The sequence below is a fragment of the Syngnathus floridae genome, chromosome 7 (assembly GCF_059516105.1).
Source record: "Syngnathus floridae isolate MCC-2025c chromosome 7, RoL_Sflo_1.0, whole genome shotgun sequence".
In the NCBI taxonomy this organism is placed as follows: Eukaryota; Metazoa; Chordata; class Actinopteri; order Syngnathiformes; family Syngnathidae; genus Syngnathus; species Syngnathus floridae.
This window is the reverse complement of record NC_142419.1, coordinates 15,543,930-15,566,100: the sequence shown is the minus strand read 5'-3', so window position 1 is coordinate 15,566,100 and position 22,171 is coordinate 15,543,930. Positions and strand designations below refer to the sequence as shown.

The following is a 22,171-nucleotide window of genomic DNA, read 5'->3' as shown; positions in this document are numbered from 1 at the left end:
GAATGAAATAAGGAACAATTTGATAGACAGAATCTTTTTTATTGCCGTTAATCAATTTACATAAATCCACATATACAAAGTCAACAGAAGAGGAGTCAGTAAACTTTCATTTCGGTTTTATCTTGGAAAAAGTGCCTAATGGTGGGCAGATAGCTACTGAGTAACTCACTCTTAATTTTCAGCGGAATGTTCATCAACAGCAAATATTTCCATTGACAAGAATCAATGTCGTTCACTACTAATAAATTATGTGAGTTAAAATCGTATTTTCCAATTTTGATCTCTGAAATTCTTACAACAAATCTGCGTGTACAATAAAAGGTAATCATTAGAATGTCAGTTAATTTGTTTTTTTGCACTACATCTCAATCACTGATCATAATTAACCACCCAAACATCCTTTATATGTGGGTTACACATTCCCTTCATCTCACTTTTAAATACAATCAATATGACGTCATCTAGTACCATGATTCATATTTCTAAGCATTCTCTTTTTCATGTGCAACAATATAAACAAGAAGAAAAAGAAAGACAGAGATCCTGCTGGCTAAAGTGCTCCCAAGAAAATTAAGAATGATGATAGAAAGAAGAATTCTCAAAATATCAGTCACATAAAAAAAATCCTCTAAGACATTGGGAAGCGTCAAGAAGTGTAGTTTGCCACAAAAGCTCCTTATTATTGCATCCATTCAAAAAGCATTAGCTAGCGTTCTTTCTTTAATGTGGTTCATTCTTAAAACCTTTCAGAAAAGTTTAGCTTTGCTTAGTTTACCATCAAGGTGGCTTGAGGAGAAACAAAGAATAGAAATTGTGGAGGCATCTCATCCAAAAGAAGGCTTTCCAAAAGTCTTTCTGATCTCGCCTCCACTTCAGAGGATGTCATCGCCATTATCGTGCGTCGACGTCCGAGCCTTTCGTCCACGGGGTCGCAGTGTAGCGTAGCAGGAGGAGGCGGCGAGGGCTACGCGGCTCAGGCCCACGTTCAGGCAGTGAACCTCGGAAGTCACAGGCACCTCGGAGAAGAGGGCGCGGTCCCGGGTAATACGGGCAGGACCCGCGGCACCGCCATCTGTGACCGTGCCGCCGTCGCTCGCCCCCGCGCCGCTCTCGATGTCCTTGACGATATTGAGGATTTCCTGGCGCTCGCGTTGTCGCGTCATGCCGCGGATGTTCAAAATGGCCGACACGTGCTTCTTCCTGGAAAGGGGTAAACGAAGCGTTCACGGACAAATAATGGAGTCGTTGCCAGTCAACGTCAGGCCGCATGTCGACTCACCTGATGTCTGGAAACTCTCGGGCCAGAACTCCGACCTCCATCTGAATAGAGGGAATATCCTCGAGTTGGATGATCTCCGAGATGTGAGACAGAGCTCCATCTAACCAGCTTGACGGAGACTCCTGACACACAAAGAATAATTTTAATATATTGTTGGTATTTCTTTTCTTTTCCTGTGAACAGCAACACACTGACCAGATCCTTGAAGAGCACTTTAATCTGCCGTCCTTCATCCCGGAGCCGTCCGGCCATCCTCTTCCTCTTCTTCAGTGACGTGCAGATGATCCGCCCTCGCATTACCGAGCGAAGGTACTCCATCAGGACACGCCGGTGAACTTCCGCCACAAGGAGCTAAACGCAACAATCAGTTACATCACCACACAATACACAAACAATATTTGTGTGCGTACCTGGTAAGGAGGTTCATCCATCCTGTGATATTTCTTAAAGTGTTCCTTGATCACCGCTTCGATTTGTTCGTACGCCTCCGTGTTGCTTAGCCACTTTCTCTTCACCAATCGCTCAAAGAAGGGCTGAAGAAACACACAAATTCTGAACATGCTCTTCGTGAAACTTACCCAAGAAACACACTTGGGTCGAATGCGTGTGTGGTTACCCTGATATGGAGGAAGAGGCGTTCCGAGAGCACTCGCACCCCCTGCTGGACGATGTGGTCGAGTGCTTTGTTGGCGCGCTGCAGGGACTCGTCGCTGGCTGTCGTCAATGTCTCGCGAGGAACGCATCGCTGAATGAAACCCCTGCGCACACACACAAACTGGTTAAATCATCAAAAATCAAGAAGTCTCATTTTTTCAGAACTATAATGAAGGAGTGTGGTGTGAGAGGAAGTCCAAAGTAAAAACCTGAAGGGCGGGCAGCAGTTGACAAGCGCCACGGTTTTGGATACGTAGCCATCCTCGTGCTCTCCAAACATTCCGCTCTGCATCCCCTCGTGAAACAGATCCACTTTACGCTGGAAACTGAGAGTCCACATCATCAATGACAGTGTGTGCATGTGTGTATGTTTTTGTGTGTACCTGTAGAGGAAGTCCGCCAGGCCGTTGAGGCTGCACTGAGCTACTCGAGAGCCCAAACTTCTGTTGATGGTGGCGGAACGTTCCAGATCAACTTGCATCCTCTGTTATAAATAAATAAATAATGAAAAATATTTACTTTATTATGCAAAAAGAACTGTATATTTGGGACAAATGTATCTATGGAAAAAAAATCGAAATAAAAATATATGTATATATAAGGATCATATTTTTAATAAATTGAAATTTGTTGCAGAAATCCAAAGAAAATTCTAAAAAAAATGATTTAGTTGTGTACTTTCTGTGGCCACTAAGAGGCACATCTGCTCTCATAATGATGTGTGTGTCTGTGTGTGTGTAAGAAAAGGAAAGCTGCTCATGTTGACTTTGGCACTAGCTGGAGGACAACGTCAGATGATAATCAGAGAACAAAACCCAGCGGAATGCACCTTTACGTAACAACATTCGGGAGACTAAACAGCTCGTGTGTGTGTGTGTGTTATCACAACAATAAAGAGGGTGGCGGGGGGGCTTGTCACCTGTATGATGGTTCTTGCCAGAGGGATGTGGTACTCCTCCGTGTGCATTGTCTCCAGCCACCTCTTCTCCTCTTCATCCAGGACTTGACTCAACTCGGTGGTCACTTTAGCCTGCAGGGACGAGCCAATAGATAAACAAACACACCTTGACAGCCAGCTGGGAAAACATACTTTTCCTCTTCTCGGCCACAAGGTGGCGCCAAAGCTGCATTTTTGCATTAGACATTACTTTGGCTTGATCACAAAATAGGATAGGGCCCAAAAAATATCTTCACGAGCTTCCCAATGGAAATTTAGTAGAACCTTTTCAGAAATTTACCATAAATTGTCCAACCCGAATTGACCCGCTCAGAAGTTCCAAACCCAGAACCAGTGACACGTTTGATCAAAATTCAGCTTTTTTATGTGATTATCTTATGTGTCTCACTCTGACTGAGTTGAGGCAGTCTTGTTCCAGCCTGTCCACGACATCCGAAGCAAGCAGAGGTCCCAGCTGGGAGCCTCTCAAAGGATCCGACACACACACTTTTGCCAAAACGTCCCTAAAACACACAAACACGCACATAACATGAATAAGCATGGACACACACGCACGTGTGATCAATGTGTGTGTACCTGTTATATATGTTGTGTAGCCAGTCCAGCAGTGAGTAAATGTCGGTGATCTGCAGCTGCTGCTTGGTGATGGCCTGCAGACGCCTGGCAACCGCCTGGTGGTAGCTTTGTAAGTACACCTGAAGGGTCATGAATCAAAAATTGAAACATTTGAAAGAAAAAAAAAATGTTATTGATACTATATGTCTTTGGGAAAAAAAATAATAATGGAAAAAAAGTCACATGACTAAGGACCGCCAATATCGAACGTCCATGCCTGAATCCCTTATTTCCCTACTCACCTGCATCGCCTGATACTCCTCAGGGTAGATGTTGACCACGTTCCTCTTAGCAGCATCTAAGTCGTCCACCACGCGAGCCCGGATGCGGTCCAGGTACTTGGCCAGATCCCCGGCTGTGAACTCGGCTTTTTGAGGAAGCGATCCGTCGGCCGCATCCTCCACCGCCTCCCTCCATCGCCGCTTCAGTTGCCGCGGTCTCGGTCCGCCCGTCGAGGACCAGTCCACATCTACCAGCTCCTCCTGCTGCAGGACCTGTGTGAGATCCCATAAAGTTTTTAGAACTCATTCAATCTTGCTTTGTCACAACAAAGGCTTCGGCGCCCTCACCTGAACCACCAGGCCGAGGTTAGGCCCGGCGGTGGGCGAGCGTAGAGACTCCCGGACCACCGCCCACAGCTCCTTCTGCAGCTCCTCGTACAGCAGCTCCACATCTTTAGCCTTCCGCCGCCCGCCGTCCTTCACGCCGCCGGCCGGGCTGCCCAAATCCTCCGGAGACGGGCCACCCTCGGGCCCGTTACACTCCTGCTCCAGCTCCAGGATGTGACTGTCGGCCAGGAGGAGATCCCGTTTCTTCACCAGCTGAAGGATCTCCAGCACTGGAGGATGCAAGGAGATGAGGAAACAAGGAGATGAGGAGACAACGGGGACATATGGGGACAATGTACATGGCGGACCTAATTATGTGTGTGTGTGTAGGGGGGGGCAGGGGAGGATGTGCAGATGTGATGTTTGTCTGGCTCAGCGTCCGCAGAGGAAGACAGGATGGCACACACACACAGGAAGAACATGAGTAGAACGGAACAATGCGGGCCCAACATGGCAGGTTTAAATGCAGTTTTCACTCGTATCCACTTCCTGGTCCTTTTTTAAAGGGGACCATGATGTCACATTATTATCTAACAACGAGTTGAACGGTTAAATTCACAAAACGTGTACATGGATGCCTTTGTGGGACTCTTTCATTCTCCATGAGATGAATGCCGAAATGGCGAAAAGCGCCGAGTTCAGCACAAACAGTGCTGGGCCACTGTAAGGTGATATCAGCATACTTGAAGAACCTTCACTCCAGACAAGACACGCACGCACGCGCACACGTGTATGTCGTAGCGGTGCGCCAACAGAGCTTTTATTGTTCCGCTGCAGGAAATGTTTTCCATCTGGGTGGGTGATGCCCCACCCACCTTCACCTGCTTCCTCATACCGTCGTCGCCATACACTAAATTGAATTTATGGACAGCTGAGTCAGCGTTTCCTTAGGCGGCCACCGGAGGCATCCTGGTGACAGAGTGTTCAGAAATGTAAATGTCCTTTTGTACTTGAAAGCAGTATTTGAGTCAAATAAATAAATAAATAAATAATTCTAGATTGATTAAATGATGTTCGAATTTTGTGGTGTCATCACAAGGCCACAGACGTCCTTCATACCACAAGGATGGACTTTGGATGGTGGCACCTTTCTGTTCTCTAAAGGCGTGTTAGGATTGATTAACGAGTAGTCAAAGTTTTATGGCGGCGATGACCTGAACCGAGGCAATCATTGACCGGCCCCATCAAACGGAATGTGAGAGTCTTATTGGTAATTGGAACTTACGCAACCGGGAACCAGATAGAACACCGCAATGATTCAGTGGAAACGGTTAAGGGAGTTTTAAAGTTCAGATTGACTTTTCAGATTTTACTGGAAGTTTAAAAAGAAATTCACACGAATCAGAAAATGACAGATTAGCATGCGTGTTGCAGTCGATGACACCTTAAGTTAAGTTTGGGTTGCTGTGGGTTTTTTTTTTTTTTCCGCATTGTTATCAACATGGCCATCAAAAGCCTGCAGAGAACTTCATCTCTTCATCTTTGCCTTCTTCATGCTAACGCGCATGACCACAACAAGCACAACAAAATCTTGTTGGTTCTTGTCTGCTTCTAAAGGTCCTCCAAAGGACACTTCTAGCTGGTTGGCTTTCACTGTGGCGATAGCGTGAAAGGGTAGAAAATGGCGCATCGCAGCCCTGCTGCTGGCCGTGTGTCAACAGTACACAACCCTGATGAAGGTGCAAACAGGATCGTGTTTGGAAATCACACATCAACACGCGTCAGATGACAACAAGCCCACACATGAACGAACATTCCCAGTAGGAACAAACACTAGGAGAACATCTAGAACACTCCTGGTCAAAATAAATAGTAGTGGAAGATCTAGAACAATCCCATGGATTTACCTGACAGCGGCTCCCTGGGCTTGACTTCCACTTGGGGTTCCTTGCGCACCAGCTGGTCCTCAGGACCCTGCATGGAGGGATCGGCCCCAAGCTCTCGCTTGGTCTTGCCGAGGCCGACCATCTTCATGAAGGACAGGCGGCGGCTGGACGAGTCGCACTCGCTCTCGGAGCAATTGACGTCACCGTTGGCGAGAGTCTCTTTACGGAAGCTGAGGGTGTCACGATATTTGCCTGCAAACCTGCGAAGGGCACAAAGATTATGTCGTTACTGTGACTGTTCGCTGTATCTGTGCCTGCAAAAGTCTGACACTTTTTTTTTTTTTACGCAAAGTTATGCTTGAGTGTGTTTACTTCAGTAGACTTCCTTCGGAGCTCCTGCGACCTCTCTTCTTCTTGTCCCCCGGTGACGGCGTCCCCTGCGGCGACGGCGTGCCGTCCTTCCCTCGCCCTGACAACCTCAAATTCTTCCCTAGCTTCCCCAAACTCTTCAGGGGCGACTTGATGAAGGATCCCTTCCCCGAACCCCCTTTGGCTTTCTTGCCCTCGTTGGCCGCGTTCTCATCCTCCTCGTCCTCGAAGGGGTTACGGTCCCCGGGAACGCTGCCGTCCAGGAAAGATCCGCCCGCCGACCAGGATTGGTCGCCGCGGCTGTCGTCGTCGTCATTGTCAAAGGGGTTGTGGTGGCGGGGGTTGATGTTCAGGCTCATTCTGCGAATGAACAAGGCGTTGTCCAAAGTGGGGCCACCTTTCAGGCGCACCGGGAGGTTCTTGAGGATGGGCATGGTGGAGCTCGGGGCGGGGAGGATCCTGGAACATGTTAAAAGTTTTATTTATTATGTCGAGGTTATCATAATAAACTGGCGCGATTGCATAAAATAGATATGTGGACGTATGTACACACCCTGCTAACAATATGTTGTAAAAGGCGTACACACACACACAGACACACACACACACCACAACTTGGAATGTATTTGTGCGCGTGTGTGTGTCTGTGTGTGCAAAATGTGCATATGCGGATGTTGTTGTCATGTAGTCAGTTTCCAGTCCCACCAGTGCAGGACACACTGCTGTTGCCAGAAATAGACACACACACACACACATACGTACACATCATCCACTAGCACACACACACAGATGTGTCAATGCAAAGCGGGAAACAATTCCACGGCGTGGCTTCCATAAATACCCAGCAGCCTCGGCGGCAGGCCAGGAAATACACGCCGAGCCACCGCGCTGTTTTCTTCAAGAGGGTCGCAGGGCATCGCGGAAGCGTGCCGACACAAACAATGAAGCGGAAAGGACAGCGATAGTGTGAAGGACATCAACAGACGGCTGGGCGCAGGAAGGGGGCGCCACTGAGACGCTCCCCGTGCCAGGGCGCTGGTGCTAAGGTGTTTAGCTACCTTTTTCAAGACCCTGACAATCACCAAAACTTAATTTTCAGAACTGCTCCACACCAACTGTGAGCCAAGAGGTTGTCATCTTCTAATATCACAAGACACAAACAGGAAACCAGGAAGATGATAGCCAATCAGACGACAGCCCAAAACTCAGCCTTGGCCTAACCAACGTGTGTGTGTGTGTGTGTGTGTGTGTGGCGGGTGGGGCTCTACGACTAATGACAATATAGATAAGTCGACGATGTCAAAGGAAGCAGACAGCAACACACAACAGGCACATAAGTCATAAAGACTTCCTGTAAAGTTTATCATCACTTCCTCTTCAGCGCTCATCTTTTATTTGTGCAGCAAACACACAGCAGGGCGTCACATGTCATGTGATGTGTGAAAGTGACATTTCGGGACGAGGGGAAACGATCTCGATACGGACGGATGCTTTCGAGGAGCGTTATCTAACAGCCGAGATGAAGAATTTGAACTAAACAAGAGCCAAAATAGCAGACTTCCTCTGTTTTTTTTTTTTTTTAGCATGGCTACTTGGGATTTTTTTGTGAGTCTACTCATGATAAACATGGCTGCCAAATTCCATGTTGCTAAGGCAACCTGGTTTCAGGGGCTGAATTTTAAGAGAATTCTGGGAGGCATTTGCGAGTCAATTAAAAAAAAAAAAAGAGCAACAAATGATGACAAATAAAATCTTGTGCATTTATGACTTACAAATGTCCAAAATCTCATAATACTCCCAGGCAGCAGTCCGCCACATGATGACTGCAGCCTGCAGTCTGACATTCCTACAGGATCAACGAGTCATTCTTTGGGATCTTTGGTGACTTTGGCCAGCATCAAAACGTGAACAAAAACATCTGCGGCCAATCCCAATGACGGCCATACTCAGGAAGTCTGTCCGGTTGATGGTGATGTCACAGGACAGCATGCCCCGCCCACAATCACTGTAAATTGCATCCTGGCTGTCAATCATTCATCCTAACGGTGGAAATATTTTTGAAATGATTAATCATATAATTTTTTGATATTACAAAAACCTAACATTTAAACAGGGGTGTGTAGACTTTTCATAACTACTGAACGTCAGTGTGTTGATTTCAGTCGGGTGTGTCGGAGTTTATTATAGCTCAAAGTCCGCATTGAGTTAGCGCGGGGTGATATGGCCTAAAAGCAACTTCAACAACCCTTTAATATATTACATGTGATAAGAAATAATTCTGATAAATATGATTTAATGGCCACAGCCATAGAAGCGGATAGTAGCAGCTGGTGGTTAGTGGCTAGCGGTTAGCGGCTAGCTGTGGGGTCAACTCTCAGCTACCAGGGTCACACGAGTTCAATGGAAAGTTCTTTGATTTTCACGAGGAAGTGAAACATGCCAACATAAGCGAAAAGAAAACAACCCCTAGGGAGCTCTTCTTCTTTATTTAAAAAAGAAACCATTCTTTTGAGTTCTTTCTGGCTCATTCATTCATTCATTGGTTCATTGCTGGACAAAAAGGCAGGAAATTGAGAGATGAAAAACGACGGATGTCAACTTTCAACTGGCTTTTCTTTCATGTGCCAACAAACAGTCCAGATTTTTTAAAAAAAATCAGCGTGAACATGCCATTGAAGGACAGACGACACACGCACTTTTTGTCTTTCCTTGACAAGTGCGAAAATTCCAGGGAATGTTTTGTCTGAGTCAACTGGCATGCAAACAAGTTCCATTGTCCATCACAGTCAATCATTTATTCCGCATGTCAGCCTGCATACTAACAGTTTTATTTGTCACACCAGTTTTTTTGTCAACGTTCCTCTAGACACCCGAACACACCACCAGCACCAGACACTTCATTAGGTACGCCTTAAAAAGCATGACAGCAACAATACCCAGAGGATTAACAATATTAAGCTTGAAGTGTCTAAACCTTTATCATCCATTTTTCGATTGGCTCTCATTGGACGACGTGTCTAATGAAATTTCTAGTGAATATTCTTGCATTGAGCTTTTGAGGGCAAACACATTGTTAGCCATTAACCTTCAAGTGCCTCACCCACAATAAACATCAAGTAAAGGTGACAACTCAAATAGTTGCTATGATGTAAATAAAAAGCTTAAGCACGCCTGTCAATGATCAACATGTAGTTAATCAACAGGTCGAGTTTTCCATTATATTGAATTCAAACAAGGATCATAATATACCACATTTCAACAAAATAATTTTAATCTTAATGAAATATTAATGACAATGCTGCGTTCACTGACTGATAATTCCTGTCGAAATTTGCAAAATGTAATTTTAATTGTGAGCGTAAATGTAAATGTTAGTCGTGCAATTAGGATAATTATGTTATGCGAAGCCTTTCAAACAAACTACGCGTATTTTAACTCCTTTTTGAATGTCTTTTAACTCTTAATTGAAAGACAACAAGGTGAACGATGGGGTTCGAACACGCTCACTCACCGCTGCGAGCCATGTTGGCGGCTCAGTGGTTCAAAAAGGCTCAGGAGAAGAAGAAGGAGGAGGTAGAAAACCTCAATATGCGTTTCTCGTGGAGAAGGTGGCTCGGTACGTTTCCCTCGTGGAAGAAGAAGTAAAATAGAGTGGCACAGAACTGTGCACCGTGCTGCGTTCACAGCTACTCGGAAATGTCCAAATTAAAGTTGGGTGACGCTGAGTGACACCTCTACTTCCTGTCTCTGGAGGTCACATGCTCGTCCTCTAAATGGACCACGCCCACTACACCGGCAGGAAAAGTACAATGTGTGTGTGTGTATGAGCAGTTGATGATTGATGCGCGTGCACGCGCATACCCACACACACACTTATAATTTAATTATGAAATCTACCTCCAAATGGGTGGTTGAGTGTGACTGTGTGTATAACGTCAAGCAACAATTTATTTCTCCAGTTCATCTTTACACTTTCACTACTTTGCCCTTATGACATGTTGCGTAACACGTCTCCACATACACGTGCGCGCGCACACACGCACGCACACGAACGCGCGCACACACATCCACGCACACGATGCAATAAGACCTAAAACATTTCACTTTGACTCGTTAGAAATATTAGCCTTGACTTGAAACCTCAATTTTGGAACCCTAACCCTTGCTTGAAACCATAATTAGAAGTCCTAATTTGACACCCTAATACTCATTTGAAAATTTTGCATTGACTTGAAAACCCAATAAGGAAGCCTAACTGTGACCCTGAAGTATAATTTAACACCATAAAAGCTATTTGAAAGACTAACCCAGGCATGCAACATTATTTTGAGATGATAGCCCCTGTTTAAAAACTTGAAACTGCATTCGATACCTTAACCACTGTTTAAACGCTAACCCAGACTCAAAACAATAGTTTAACACTCTAAACCTGTTTGAAACCCTAATTAGACACCACAACGTTGGTTCAAAATGCTAACTTGACACCCTAACCTTGTTTGAGAGTCTAACTTTGACTAAAACCCTAATCGGCACAGTAACCCAAGCTCAAAACCCTACTTGAAGCCGTTTAAAGTCCTGCATTGGGTCCATAATGTGAATCAACCAATCAGCACTCGGCATTCATTGATCAGCCAATCGATGAAAAGAGGGAACTTTTTACCTTTCTTCTTGTATTGTGATGATTAGAAGAACATTCCAAGATGTTTCCTCACGACTCCAACATTTCCCTGACAAGTGTGCGTTTGTGTATCCAAGCTAGGTTCTGGTCTGGAGTGTTGGTTCTGGTCCTGGTGCCTCACGGTCTCCTCTGGTTCCCGGTCGGGCTCTCGGAAAGTTGTGCTACTCATTTCCTGTTTGCTTTATTTTCTAGCAGCAACAGGAAATGGTCATCCTTTCCTCTTCCTCTCCTGTTGACACACACACATGGATAAACACACACACAAGTGTGTCTATAAATAAACGTGATGCATATACAGTAAGGAGCTCGAAATAGACTAAACAATGATGTCACATCATGAATGGAGCATCCCTGGGGGTTGCTACAATATGCTGTGATTTGATTTCCGGGACAGATGTATCTAATAAAGTGTCTGACTTGAAACCCTAATTTGACACCCTAATGAATGGAAATCCTGATTGAAACAACCTCACCAAGGCAATGAAACCTAAAACAGGTTTGAGAACTGTTATTTAAACATCAACCCTAACTTGAAACACTAACTTAAAATCCTAACCCTTGAACTGTGTACAAAAGCCGACTTTGGGACTCAAAAGCTGGCTTGAAACCATAAATGTCTTGAAACCCAACCCCCCCCAAAAATATCCGCCATTTTGACACTTTCAACAGTGCTAATATGGGCCGATTAAAATGTCAAACCAAAATCCTTGAAACCGTAATTTGACACCCCAAACCTTGTTTGAAACCAAATGTCAATAATGCCTGTACATCTTGAAACAAAACAAAAGTTATGCGGTTTCCACAAACATCTTTAATATAAAATGAACATTAAATATTTTAATCACTAAACAGATTATTCTACGATCAACTTCAATAAAATTGCTAGCCATTAATTTATTTACACCAAACAACGTGCATGATCTCCACCATGACGTAGTAATACAAAACTCAAATCTTAAAATGGCTACTAAAACATGCAAAGCTCAAAATGAACTGCTGGAACCGCCGCAATGGTGCATTCAAGGGCCGCCTCACACGTAAGCTTTGGTGCTGTCGTTGCTGTCTGAAGCGTGTGCCGCTCTGTAGATGTTCACATTATGACCTTGACCGCTTTTGGAGTAGTTGTACGAAAACTGTCTGGGGGGGGGGGGGACAAATGATGTCGTCACATGATATTCATGAATATTCAAATACTGGAATAGGAACAAAAAGAATGAGTGGTGTGGCAGCGCCCCCTGTGTGCAGTAGGGTGACCTGCAGGGTGGATTTAAAGTGTACCTTGCATTTGGGAAGGGTGATAATGATGAGGAAGAGCTCCCCCTGTAGGAGCAACACAGCATTGCGCCTCCCATCAGCGCCAGACCGGAAGCTGCCCAGCCCAGGTAGAGACCCGTGCCCAGCTCGAACCTGCAATGGACGCAGGTGTCCATCATCATCGGTGTTGGCATCACCATAATCATCACGTCATCGTTGTAAACACGTTCGTCACCTGACTGCACCGTATAACGGATAGTAGAAGTCATGGATCACCTTGCCAGCATACCAAGACACGGCAATCAGGGTGGACACACCTGTGAAGAAAGACAGACGGACAGTCAGACAGACCGCCACGCGTGTGCTGACATTTGCCCCTCGCGTCCGTTCACCTGACAGGATGAGCATGACCCCTCCACTCAGGAGACACTGTCCTTTAACTTGTGGAGAACCTCCGCCCACCTTACTGCACTTCAGACCCAAAATGGACACGATGATGGCGGCCAGGCCCACCACCAGCGATGACATCATCAGAGCGCGACACACCTGCACGTGCACTGGCGAGACACAAAGGATGATGACAACAGCGGGATGTTCAAATGGTGTCGTGACTGACCTGGCAGGTCGAGGAGCGTCTTGAACTTGTTGCACTGCAGCGATCCCATCGAAGTGGCGGCGCAGGTCATCCAGAGGCCCTCATACTGCCATTGGCTGCTCATCAGAGACTCCGCCTGGCTACGCACCTTCCACTGCTGCGACGACGTGCAGCTGGACTGAAGGCACCACGACAGCACGCCCGCTACCAGGCCGCAAATCTGAAGGCCCGTCGACATGATGCGCTGCACAAATTTCACTGGACCTGTCTCTCGGTTTGGTGCCACTCAGTTGTATCTAACGGAATTAAAAATAATTCAGCCTTCGATGCCAGTTTGATGTCACAACATGAAATTTGGTAGATATTTAAGATAGATATATAAGATATGGTAGATAGATATATACGTTTAAAAAAAAGTGAATTGTTAAGACCTCAAAGCAGCACGAAATTTGGCAAATGGTAAGTCTGCAGTCGAGTATTGGGTTTCTCCAAAAAAAGCAATCCGGTTCCAATCTTGAAAATAATGAAATGACCCAAATGGTCAAGTTCTTACCGTTCGTGTAAGTCTGGAGTTGGAGTAAGAAGGAGGAATTTATGATCTTCTCCCGCAGTGTTTTCAGGTGACCTGTGTGATGCGATGTGAAAGTTGATGTGAGGCCTTGAGGCTCTGAGCCGCGTTTCGGGTCGACGAACTCTGTGGAAGGCCGACCCTCTAGAACGCACGTCACTGTTTACCCGTCAAAATCGTAGTTTCACTGTAAATCTCTGCAAGAAGCTCAAACACAAACATTTACTTCAGGTTAGTAGTACAATTAAACAACTTGGAACTTCATTCTAGTTATTAAATTGGATTTTTTTTTTTCTCCATACTAAAAATCCACCTTGTGAGAGTTAGAGAACTGGTTTGTGGACTTCAGACTGTCAAACATATTTTGTTTGCAGGTCATCTGTTGTCAGTCAACGTTGATTCCTTCCAGAACAACACTTCCAGAAAATCACATGAAGGACATACAAAGTTTAACGGTGATTTATGTTAAAAATAAGTCGAGATTTTCTGGCATGTTTTGGTTTTCTGGCTTCATATTGTGCCTTTATTGGTGTCGCATAAATGCATAAAACAACATTCTTATTAATAAATGTCGCCCATAGGGTGAGTGGCTATCTTGCCAAAGTGCCACGCCACGATGTGACAGTTTAACAAGTAGATTTGTAAAAAGTCGCCAACCCAGACTTCTATTTAACTCAAAATGGTTTGTTCCACATACATTTTTGACCTTGTTATTGATTAACTGCTGAAAGTCAAGGTCAACCCTTACCAAAATAGAATTCGCTATGTGACTTGTACTTTGGCAAGACAATCGGGAAAAGAATAACAAAGATTGACGATCATGTTACGAAACAACTAGACGTTTTGATATATTATCGAGGAAGAAGGTTGGATCTGTACAGAAACTCTTTCTCAAATTTAAAACAAGTACTGATCAAGTCTGGAGAACTTAATCGTTCCCATGAGTCCATTCAAACGTCCTACGCGGCGCCTCCTGGCTCGCCTCCGTTTCCGCCACCTCGACCGGTCCGCAGCTCGTGCCAAATTTTGACAAAAGGCTCGCGGTTCTTCCAAATGAGCTCGTGTCCGAAGAGGATGTACCAACTGGAGGAGGGAACACGATAGATGCAAACACTATTTCACCCAAAACAGTTTGAAGCACAAAAATGCGCTTTTAGCACCATCATGTGGAGAAAATGTGTACTGCAGCATTTGGACTCACATGCCAAACATAGCACCTCCCAGGTGAGCCGCGTGGTCAAAGAACCGCCAACCCAGCACCAAACCAGCCGCATCCATGGCAACGATCCCCTTTAATGCCTGCAACGGAGACAGATTGACAGACGAGTGAACGGAGGACAAGTCAGCAGAGTGACGCTCTTACGTTGGCCGCAGTGAACGTGAACATCGGGAGGAAGATGATGGCCAGTTTGGCTTCAGGCATTTTCGTGCAAACTGCAGCCAGGATGGTCATGATGGCGCCCGACTGAAAACACACACATCGTGTGTCATACAACGTACTGACATATATGTCAAGGCTTCATCACGCAGGAAGTGACTCACCGCTCCCAAAGAAGGACCAAACCTCCCGGTGGCCATTTTGCTCACGTAGCTGAAAAAGCTAGCAATCACACCTGAGTCCGCCCACACACACACATAAGCAGATCAGAAAAATGTATGTAAAGATAAATTGTCTCAAAGGTGTGTGTTTGCGTTATTACCGGCCGACAAGTAAACGGCCACAAACTGCTCCCTCCCCAGCATGGAGACAGCACTGGTGGAGAAGCTCCACAGCACGTACATGTTGGCGGCCATGTGGAAGAAGGACACGTGGCTGAAGGTTGACAGCAGCATGGGCGAGCACAACGTCTCTGGAGTCAAACACACATGTATGAACATCAAGAGGAATTTGATTGCTCTGAGAAAGTGCCAAGAATGACGTTTGTCTGACTGGAGGCGGGGTCTGCGGTGAAGTACTTGAACATGGAGCGCTGGAGCCACGGAACTCGCCAGCAGCAGAACACCACCACGTTGGCGGCTAGGATGGCTGAGAGACAAATGCAACAGATATCATGAAGAAAAAAAAATAAATTGTGACAAGACACACAAACAGTCATCTCACCTGTGACTGTCTTCTGTCCCTCACTCAAACTGTTCCACCATTGGTTGACCTAACACACAAGGAGCCAATCGGAGTTGTGATCAAAGCATGAGTAGGCGGGGCATGGATGTCAATCAATTTGCTTGCCTCCTTGCGGACGTCCCCTCGCTTCTGCGGCCGCACCCTTTCCAGCCAATCGGCTCGCAGATCGTTATAGTAGCTCTGCACGCGGGACTTGAGGGACTCGTACTGCCAGATGGCCGCCGAGCCGAAGGAGCAGCCTGTAAACTGACAGGAAGTCAGCACAGGTGTCGCTTGGAGGAATTGATGTACTGTAATGCCCCGGTGCCTGTGGTGCCATCTTACCCCCACGGTGAAGAGCAATGGGCGCACCAGCCGGCCAAAGTCTCGTGGTGAACTAGAGGACGGAGGAGGAGGAGGCGATTCCCAGTGAGGGGCGGACGTTCGCCGGTGGGACGCCGTTTCTGATGAGTCCAAAAGTTCATTCTCCACATTTTTGCTTTCAGGTTTTCTGGCGACTTTGCGAAAACCAGAACGTTGCTGGAAGTTGTGAGACCACCTGCTAGACACAAAAACAACAACAAAAGGAACTCATGACTGGTCCATAGTCTGGATCTGTCAAGACATTTGGAAAAAAAATTAGGTGAAGACAGTGCGAGAATGATTAATTTAGAAAATGTCTCCATTCATTTCAACACAAATATTATATTTATAATTATGGCAAAAGTAGAACTTTTCGAAAAGTGAAAAATGGTTCCCAGGTGTTGAATATTTTGAAGTTGAATGGTCTGCATAGGGGGGAAAACGTCAATAGTAATAATGACATTAAGAATAAAAAAAACACTCTTTAGTATTTACAAACTTTACTATTTATACACTTAATAATAAACTTCGCAGACATGTCAGTTACTTTACAAACGAGGCGACCTCTCAAAACAATCTATCATTTGGCGGCTGGCTCGCATCCGTTTCATTTCCACTGCTTTCACACTACTATCTTAAAGCAGCGGAGGTTCGCCTGTGTGACAGCCACCCAAGGATCTCTCCATTCGGCCACGTTCCTCACCTGCCTCCCCTTAAACTCCGGAAAACGTCCTCGCCGCTCCGAGAGAGGAAGACGGCGTAGGTCCTCCACGCCGCCATGTTGGAGCGACTGTTCACTTCCGGGTCAGAGAGCCGACAACTGTCAAGCGCAGCTCAAAGATGGAAGTTTGATTTCTAAACACAGCGACACCATGAGGAAAACTCATAATCAGGCGGACTATGTGTTAGAATAGGCTTCTATGGCACATTTTATTTGTTCATTGAGGGATCGCTAGGAGAAAAAAATGTTTAAGTTGTGAGATAGCTCAAAGTTAAGTATCCCCATGACTACCAGGATACTTATTTTACCCGAAAGAAATAATGGTGGAGAAATGAGCTTTCCTAAACTGAGGACTCAGCGCTGCTCTTGCGCATCTTGACCTACAGATGGCGCCAGAGGATGAACATCTGCTAGTGGAATCTCCAGACTTGGAACTGACCATTACCTGCACAGATGTTTTTCCGAGTCCAAATTAAAACACTTCTTGTCACATCCTGTGTTGACTAAACTACAGCTTTTAGAATAGAAATATTCTTTTCGAGTTGTGCTTTTCGGACTCTCCCTGTGTTGAGTACAAAGCGACACAGGTAAAAATCAACATTGGTTAAAAAAGAAAGCCTAAACGAGAGTCTGGCTGGCGCATTATAACGACCCACCGTCCCGTTTGACTATTTTTTTCCACATGGCCAGCAGGAGCGTCTGGTGAAACATCTGGACGGATCCTGGGAAGGCAAAGGTGCCCATTGGCTATGCCGACCCCAAATGAACTGGGACGTGGTCCACTCTCACGCCCTTGCATTCTTTCCTGGACGTGGGAAATCACGCTGCAGAGAAAGCACATGCTTTAGAAACATGTTTTCAAAAGTCACTTATTAAAACACACCTTAGTGTCAAGAAATGCATCTTCCAGCAGAGCTCAGTGGTGCCCCGGAGGTTGTGGCAAAACATGGCACAACACTCAGAGTGCATAACTGAATTGGAACTGCTTCAATAATTGCTTACATTTTTGCGACGTCGTGGGCGTTCACCGAACGTGCGTGTGTGTGTGTGTGCGTGCGCATGCAGGCAATGTCACCTTGACTACAAGCTCCAGGAGGCGATGAGGGTACATCTGTGCACTGGATAGAGGAGAGAGAGAGTGATTGCCTGTCCGTTTGAGTGTGTGTGCGTGTGCATGTGCGTGTGCGTGACAAACAGCCGGAGAGGAAGAGCGAGGAGGCTGACTCGCTCCCGGTGGTAAGATCGAGCGGCGACCGGAGATTCACCTCTCTTGTCAGCGGCACCGACATGTCAACGCACTCAGGTGGGTCACGTGACCAGTCCCATAACGTCCATCTCATGTCACCGCATCACATCGTGCATGAGATATTTTAACACGAGACATTTCAGGACGATTGTCCAACACTTTACGGAACTTCACATTCCATGTTTGGATGAGTTTGTTAAGGAAGAGCAAGCCCACCAAACCTGTTAGGAAGACGAAGAACGGAGATTGCAAGATATCCAACACACGGTCAATCCCACTTTGTTAGGGATGAAAAATAGAATGCAGTCCAACAAAAAATAGTTTGATATTACAAATATTTTACCAATACAATAAATGTATTATCTTCTTAATGAAATAGGGTCTTTGAAATAACTAATTTCCATGGGGCAAAAGTGGCATGAATAAAAATGGTACAGTAGTTTTAATGTAAATGTGCGTCATATTGTGACATTGCCGTAAAGAAAATCCCAAATATGTTCCTTCACGAGTGAAGCTGGAGTTCACGGGAAGCTCGTGAAGGCACCGCGAGGGCTTGTGACGTCAGCGCCCCCTCCCTCCTCTTCTCTAAGCATCGAGCGCGAGTAGGGATGCTCTCCGAACGCGAGAGTGACTGCAGCATCTTCAGCGAGACGACGCACAGCAGCACGTCGCTCTCTTTCTCCTCCGCCTGCGCACTCCCGACGTCACGCACGCGCGGGATCGCTCTTCTTTTTCTACTGCGCATGCCCTGCTGCTTTCCCCATCTTTTTTCGCTCGGATTTGACCCGTTTCGTCGCAATGACACGCGCGTGATGGAAGACTGACGTGAACGCGCTCCACCAGCCTCTCCTGGAATCTTCTCCCCCCCCCTCCCTTGTCCACCTTCTCCTTCAACCCACCCTCCTCTTCCGCGCGCAGCATCTCTCCTAAGCGCGTGCGCGAGAGCCCCACACCGCTTTCTTGTCTAGTGCGGACCCGCGCGCGCGCGCCACCCTCCCGAGGACTCGCCCGCGCGGCCACGCTGCGTCAAGAGAAAGGGAGAGACAAAAAAAAGACGAAGAAGAAGAAGGGGGGGGATTTAAGCGGACCGAGGCATCATCCGAGCGAGCGCAAACATGATGGCCGGCGGAGCAGTGCAGCAGAACGGCCTCTTCGCCACCCCGCACCACCACGGCCAGCAGCCGCACATGGAGGCCGACCCGCCGGACTCGCGCAAAAGACCCCTGGAGACTCCCACCGAGGCCAGCAGCACCAAACGCACCAACACGGGAGGTAAGAGATGCGCGCGGGGGAGGGAGCGACCATTGGCCTCCGCTCGTCTTGCCCTCGGAATGGCGACGCTTTATTATGATGCCAATGATTACGATTACCGCGGAGCCTTCGGTTCTGCTTAACGGAGCGTTTTATTGGCTGCGTGAAGGGAATGGGACAATGAGGCACGACCGGGGATGCAAAGGCGAGGCTTCCGCGGCTGCCTCGCCTCCACCCGGGCTGTTTTTCTCCGCGGAAGCCCCGCGCCGGAGGAACAAGTGGGACGTAAACAAGTGAAATCCGGATGCGGCTGGTGCGTGAAGGCATCATGACCTTGTGTGTGTGTGTGTGTGAGAGAGAGAGAGAGAGAAAGAGAATGACTGAGATAATCTCACACATCAGCCGCCATCGCCCGATTAACAAGCAAGTGCGTCAGTGTGCACTCACACGCCACCGAGTCCCTCTTATTATGATTATGATGATGACTATTCTGGTCAGTATGTCGCCATGGCAATCTCCATTCTTGTTTTCTTTTTGTGTTTACATGCTGTCATGCATCCCATCACAGCATCCCAACCATCATGCAGTCACATATGATCTACATTTATACAAATATGCTACATAAAGCTAAGATTGAAACAAATTGGAAAATCTGCAATGTTTATTTTGACAAATTTTGTACAATGTTTAAAATGACCCCCTAAATGTGTGAAACGCTTACTAGCCACAACTCCTCAGATCTTAACTTACCCTTTTTGAATTATGCATTAGGAAACTAAAAATACAAGAGGCAGGTTCTTAATAGGAGTTCAACGGAAGGTTCCAGATTCTTACGAGTCAGCGTTATTTAAGCAATTCAAATTGTATGGAAATATTTTTTATGAAGCGATTTTGACAAACAGGAGTTGAGAGATCCTCAGACGAAACTATACTGGCCTGTGATTTAAAAAAAAAAAAAAATGGAACATTTAAATCGTCTCAAATCCGCTAAATCTGCGCCGCATCAAAACATTTGCCGAGTAGTTCTGCGTGACCTACTTGCCGAAAACCTCACGGAGACCAAGCTTGTTTAAGTCAGTCGTGTTTACAGCCGTTACTGTTGGAGTCAACTTTGTCCTTTACAGCGTCTATGACGAGTGATGTTTTCATGGACTTGCAGTAACTTGCTAACATTTTAAACAGCGAATTAAATCACCTTCGATTTGATGAGCAACTTCAATCGGTTTTCTTGTGTTTAATTGTGGGGCAAAAAAGATTTGTGGTAAAGTTGCGTTTCTATGAGTGCCTTACGTCACTTGGTATGATTTTTAAATAAAAGCAGCAATATTTTTGGCTAGGGACTACAATCAGCTATCTTTTGATCACTGATTGTTTTGATTTGTGATTGATATCAGTTACGCTGAATTAAATTCATGTTTTGATCAGTGACTTCATTCCTGAGTCAAACCAATGAATCTCTGCGTCAAATGAGTGATAATTTTCATGAATGAGTTAAGTCCATCGTATTTTGATTAGCGGTTTAAATCGGACCTTAATCTGTGAGTTGGCTAAATCGGTGATTTATAGTGAGTTAATTCTATGCAGTTTGATTTGATCGGTAACGTTTCGATGAATTAAATCGTGTTTTGATTAGGAAGTTAAATTGGTCACGCGTGAGTCTCGACGCGTGCGTAAAGCCGACGATATTCTGATTAGTGATTTAAATCGGCTATGTTTTGACGACTGACTTCAACGAGTGACGTTTTGGTTTGAGTGCAGCTTAGTGCTGCATGTAAAAGCTGCCCCCCCCCCCTTCCCCTCCCTGGGGATGCTGAGTGCAGCGGGCAAGCAGCCCGTCCATTTAGACAAATGAAAAGGTTGGGATGATGATGAAGAGCAGGATGAAGAGGAGGATGAGGAGGAGCGACTTAGCTACCTCAGCCAGCAGACTGAAAGATGGCAGTCTATTATTGACCAAAGCTAAAATCGAGTTTATTTACAAAGCTCGGTGTTTTTAGCGTTTAGCTTAGCCATCCTCTTGGTTTGTTTCTGTGAACAAATTAGTTGACGCCACCAAACTCCCCCCCCCCCCCCCCCTCCGACCCTACACCCCCGCCCCCCCCTCTCTGCTTCCTCTCTCTGTAGTGGCCTTCCTGCAGCCGCTTTTTGAAAGCGAAGGCATTGTTTTCCCACACCAAGACACTGAGAGCCATGGTAAGACTCCTTCTTTCTACCAATACCTAACCTTTATACAGACACACACACAACACACACACACACAGCGCATACCATACCAAGACATGCTAACGTGCTTTCTATCGTATCCATGACACCCATTTTTTTCCATATGTGTTTCCTTTCTCCACACTGCCAAGCTGGTGAGTCCTCATGACCTTTGAACTCATGCCAGCCATGCCATCATTTGGGCTTATTGTTTGTTTAATTTGTCACACGCAGGTTGTGTCGAAGGGATTTTGCCACGTGGGAAACAACAATGGTTACCTATTTTTATCTCGAACAATATAAATATACAATGGAAAAAAAAGCAGCTCTTTTCTAGCAAGAACTAACATTTAGAAGATAAAAAAAAAAAAAATTAATTGGGAAAAAAATGGCAAAGATAATTTTCAGGTGTTAAAACCATAAAAACCAACAACCACTGCTGTGTCAAGACTCAATAAGATAGCAAGAGATTCATATTTAGCCACTGTACACGTGTGTGTGTGTGTGTGTGTGTGTGTGTGCGTGTCCGCTGTCAGGTGGTCTGTGCGTGATCCAAATGGCCGCCTGCAGCTCATAAATCACGGCAAACGTCACATAAAGAGGTGAAGGTCTGAGAGATGAAAAGATCAATGAGGAGCCGCTGTTCCAAGCATCCCCCCCCTAACGTCCGCCCGGACAAGCCCCCCAACACCGCTTTAATCCGCAGACCCTGAACTCACCGTCATGTCAAGCAGACAGAAAGCAGGAATTAGAAATGTATTACATCTGCGCTATTTAGCACATTCCAGGCAAAAGGACAACAAATGAGAAAATTAGACGCTAACTAGGGATCAGGAATTTGACGGATATGTAAAGACAATTTATTTCAAAATAATTGAAAGAC

At 46.0% G+C, this 22,171-nt stretch overlaps 4 protein-coding genes and 1 long non-coding RNA gene across 10 annotated transcripts in view; 1 reads left to right on the top strand and 4 right to left on the bottom strand.

The window, feature by feature from the left end:
- Nucleotides 1-18: 18 nt before the first annotated feature.
- LOC148395558 (exocyst complex component 3-like protein 2) lies at nucleotides 19-11,118 on the bottom strand. Of its 2 annotated transcripts, none has more exons than XM_088380248.1 (15): nucleotides 10,970-11,118; nucleotides 6,313-6,768; nucleotides 5,962-6,200; nucleotides 4,076-4,344; nucleotides 3,749-4,000; nucleotides 3,468-3,586; nucleotides 3,280-3,394; nucleotides 2,853-2,963; nucleotides 2,317-2,417; nucleotides 2,143-2,259; nucleotides 1,896-2,037; nucleotides 1,690-1,812; nucleotides 1,475-1,630; nucleotides 1,280-1,401; nucleotides 19-1,200 (listed from the first exon to the last, which is right to left on the bottom strand). In XM_088380248.1, the coding sequence occupies exons 2-15, from the start codon at nucleotides 6,741-6,743 to the stop codon at nucleotides 873-875; spliced, it is 2,625 nt and encodes an 874-aa protein (XP_088236374.1). In that variant the 5' UTR covers nucleotides 6,744-6,768; nucleotides 10,970-11,118; the 3' UTR covers nucleotides 19-872. The 2 variants fall into 2 exon arrangements, with proteins under 2 accessions (XP_088236374.1, XP_088236373.1); XM_088380247.1 differs by lacking the exon at nucleotides 10,970-11,118 and adding an exon at nucleotides 9,821-10,044.
- On the bottom strand, nucleotides 11,069-13,630 carry LOC148395557 (claudin-7-like). Of its 3 annotated transcripts, none has more exons than XM_088380327.1 (6): nucleotides 13,390-13,630; nucleotides 12,858-13,080; nucleotides 12,634-12,798; nucleotides 12,477-12,558; nucleotides 12,266-12,394; nucleotides 11,069-11,216 (listed from the first exon to the last, which is right to left on the bottom strand). In XM_088380327.1, the coding sequence occupies exons 2-6, from the start codon at nucleotides 13,072-13,074 to the stop codon at nucleotides 11,153-11,155; spliced, it is 657 nt and encodes a 218-aa protein (XP_088236453.1). In that variant the 5' UTR covers nucleotides 13,075-13,080; nucleotides 13,390-13,630; the 3' UTR covers nucleotides 11,069-11,152. The 3 variants fall into 3 exon arrangements, with proteins under 3 accessions (XP_088236453.1, XP_088236452.1, XP_088236451.1); XM_088380326.1 differs by lacking the exon at nucleotides 11,069-11,216 and adding an exon at nucleotides 11,776-12,124 and having other exon boundaries at nucleotides 12,858-13,132; nucleotides 13,390-13,625; XM_088380325.1 differs by lacking the exon at nucleotides 11,069-11,216 and adding an exon at nucleotides 11,776-12,124 and having other exon boundaries at nucleotides 13,390-13,620.
- Nucleotides 13,631-13,898: 268 nt separating this feature from the next.
- Nucleotides 13,899-16,734, bottom strand: LOC148395556 (presenilin-associated rhomboid-like protein, mitochondrial). 2 transcript variants are annotated; one of them, XM_088380299.1, is made up of 10 exons: nucleotides 16,572-16,734; nucleotides 15,851-16,067; nucleotides 15,632-15,772; nucleotides 15,506-15,554; nucleotides 15,335-15,430; nucleotides 15,105-15,254; nucleotides 14,947-15,017; nucleotides 14,768-14,869; nucleotides 14,606-14,703; nucleotides 13,899-14,487 (listed from the first exon to the last, which is right to left on the bottom strand). In XM_088380299.1, exons 1-10 carry the CDS (start codon nucleotides 16,646-16,648, stop codon nucleotides 14,364-14,366), a joined length of 1,125 nt encoding a protein of 374 aa, XP_088236425.1. In that variant the 5' UTR covers nucleotides 16,649-16,734; the 3' UTR covers nucleotides 13,899-14,363. The 2 variants fall into 2 exon arrangements, with proteins under 2 accessions (XP_088236425.1, XP_088236426.1); XM_088380300.1 differs by having other exon boundaries at nucleotides 15,851-16,064; nucleotides 16,572-16,720.
- Nucleotides 16,735-17,130: 396 nt separating this feature from the next.
- LOC148395554 (uncharacterized) overlaps nucleotides 17,131-22,171 on the bottom strand; it is a 39,221-nt gene continuing 34,180 nt past the window's right edge. The window contains exons 4-5 of the long non-coding RNA XR_015859351.1: nucleotides 17,246-17,413; nucleotides 17,131-17,151 (exon numbers count right to left, since the gene is read on the bottom strand). This is a non-coding gene — a long non-coding RNA (uncharacterized LOC148395554). The remainder of the gene's footprint in view (nucleotides 17,152-17,245; nucleotides 17,414-22,171) is intronic.
- Nucleotides 18,417-22,171, top strand: part of LOC148395555 (RNA-binding protein Nova-1-like) — a 36,091-nt gene continuing 32,336 nt past the window's right edge. Inside the window, exons 1-2 of one of the 2 annotated variants that reach the window (XM_088380286.1) lie at nucleotides 18,417-19,107; nucleotides 21,211-21,279. In XM_088380286.1, the coding sequence (XP_088236412.1) occupies nucleotides 18,951-19,107; nucleotides 21,211-21,279 (226 nt within the window). In that variant the 5' untranslated portion in view covers nucleotides 18,417-18,950. The remainder of the gene's footprint in view (nucleotides 19,108-21,210; nucleotides 21,280-22,171) is intronic. The other variant, XM_088380287.1, reaches the window with a different exon arrangement.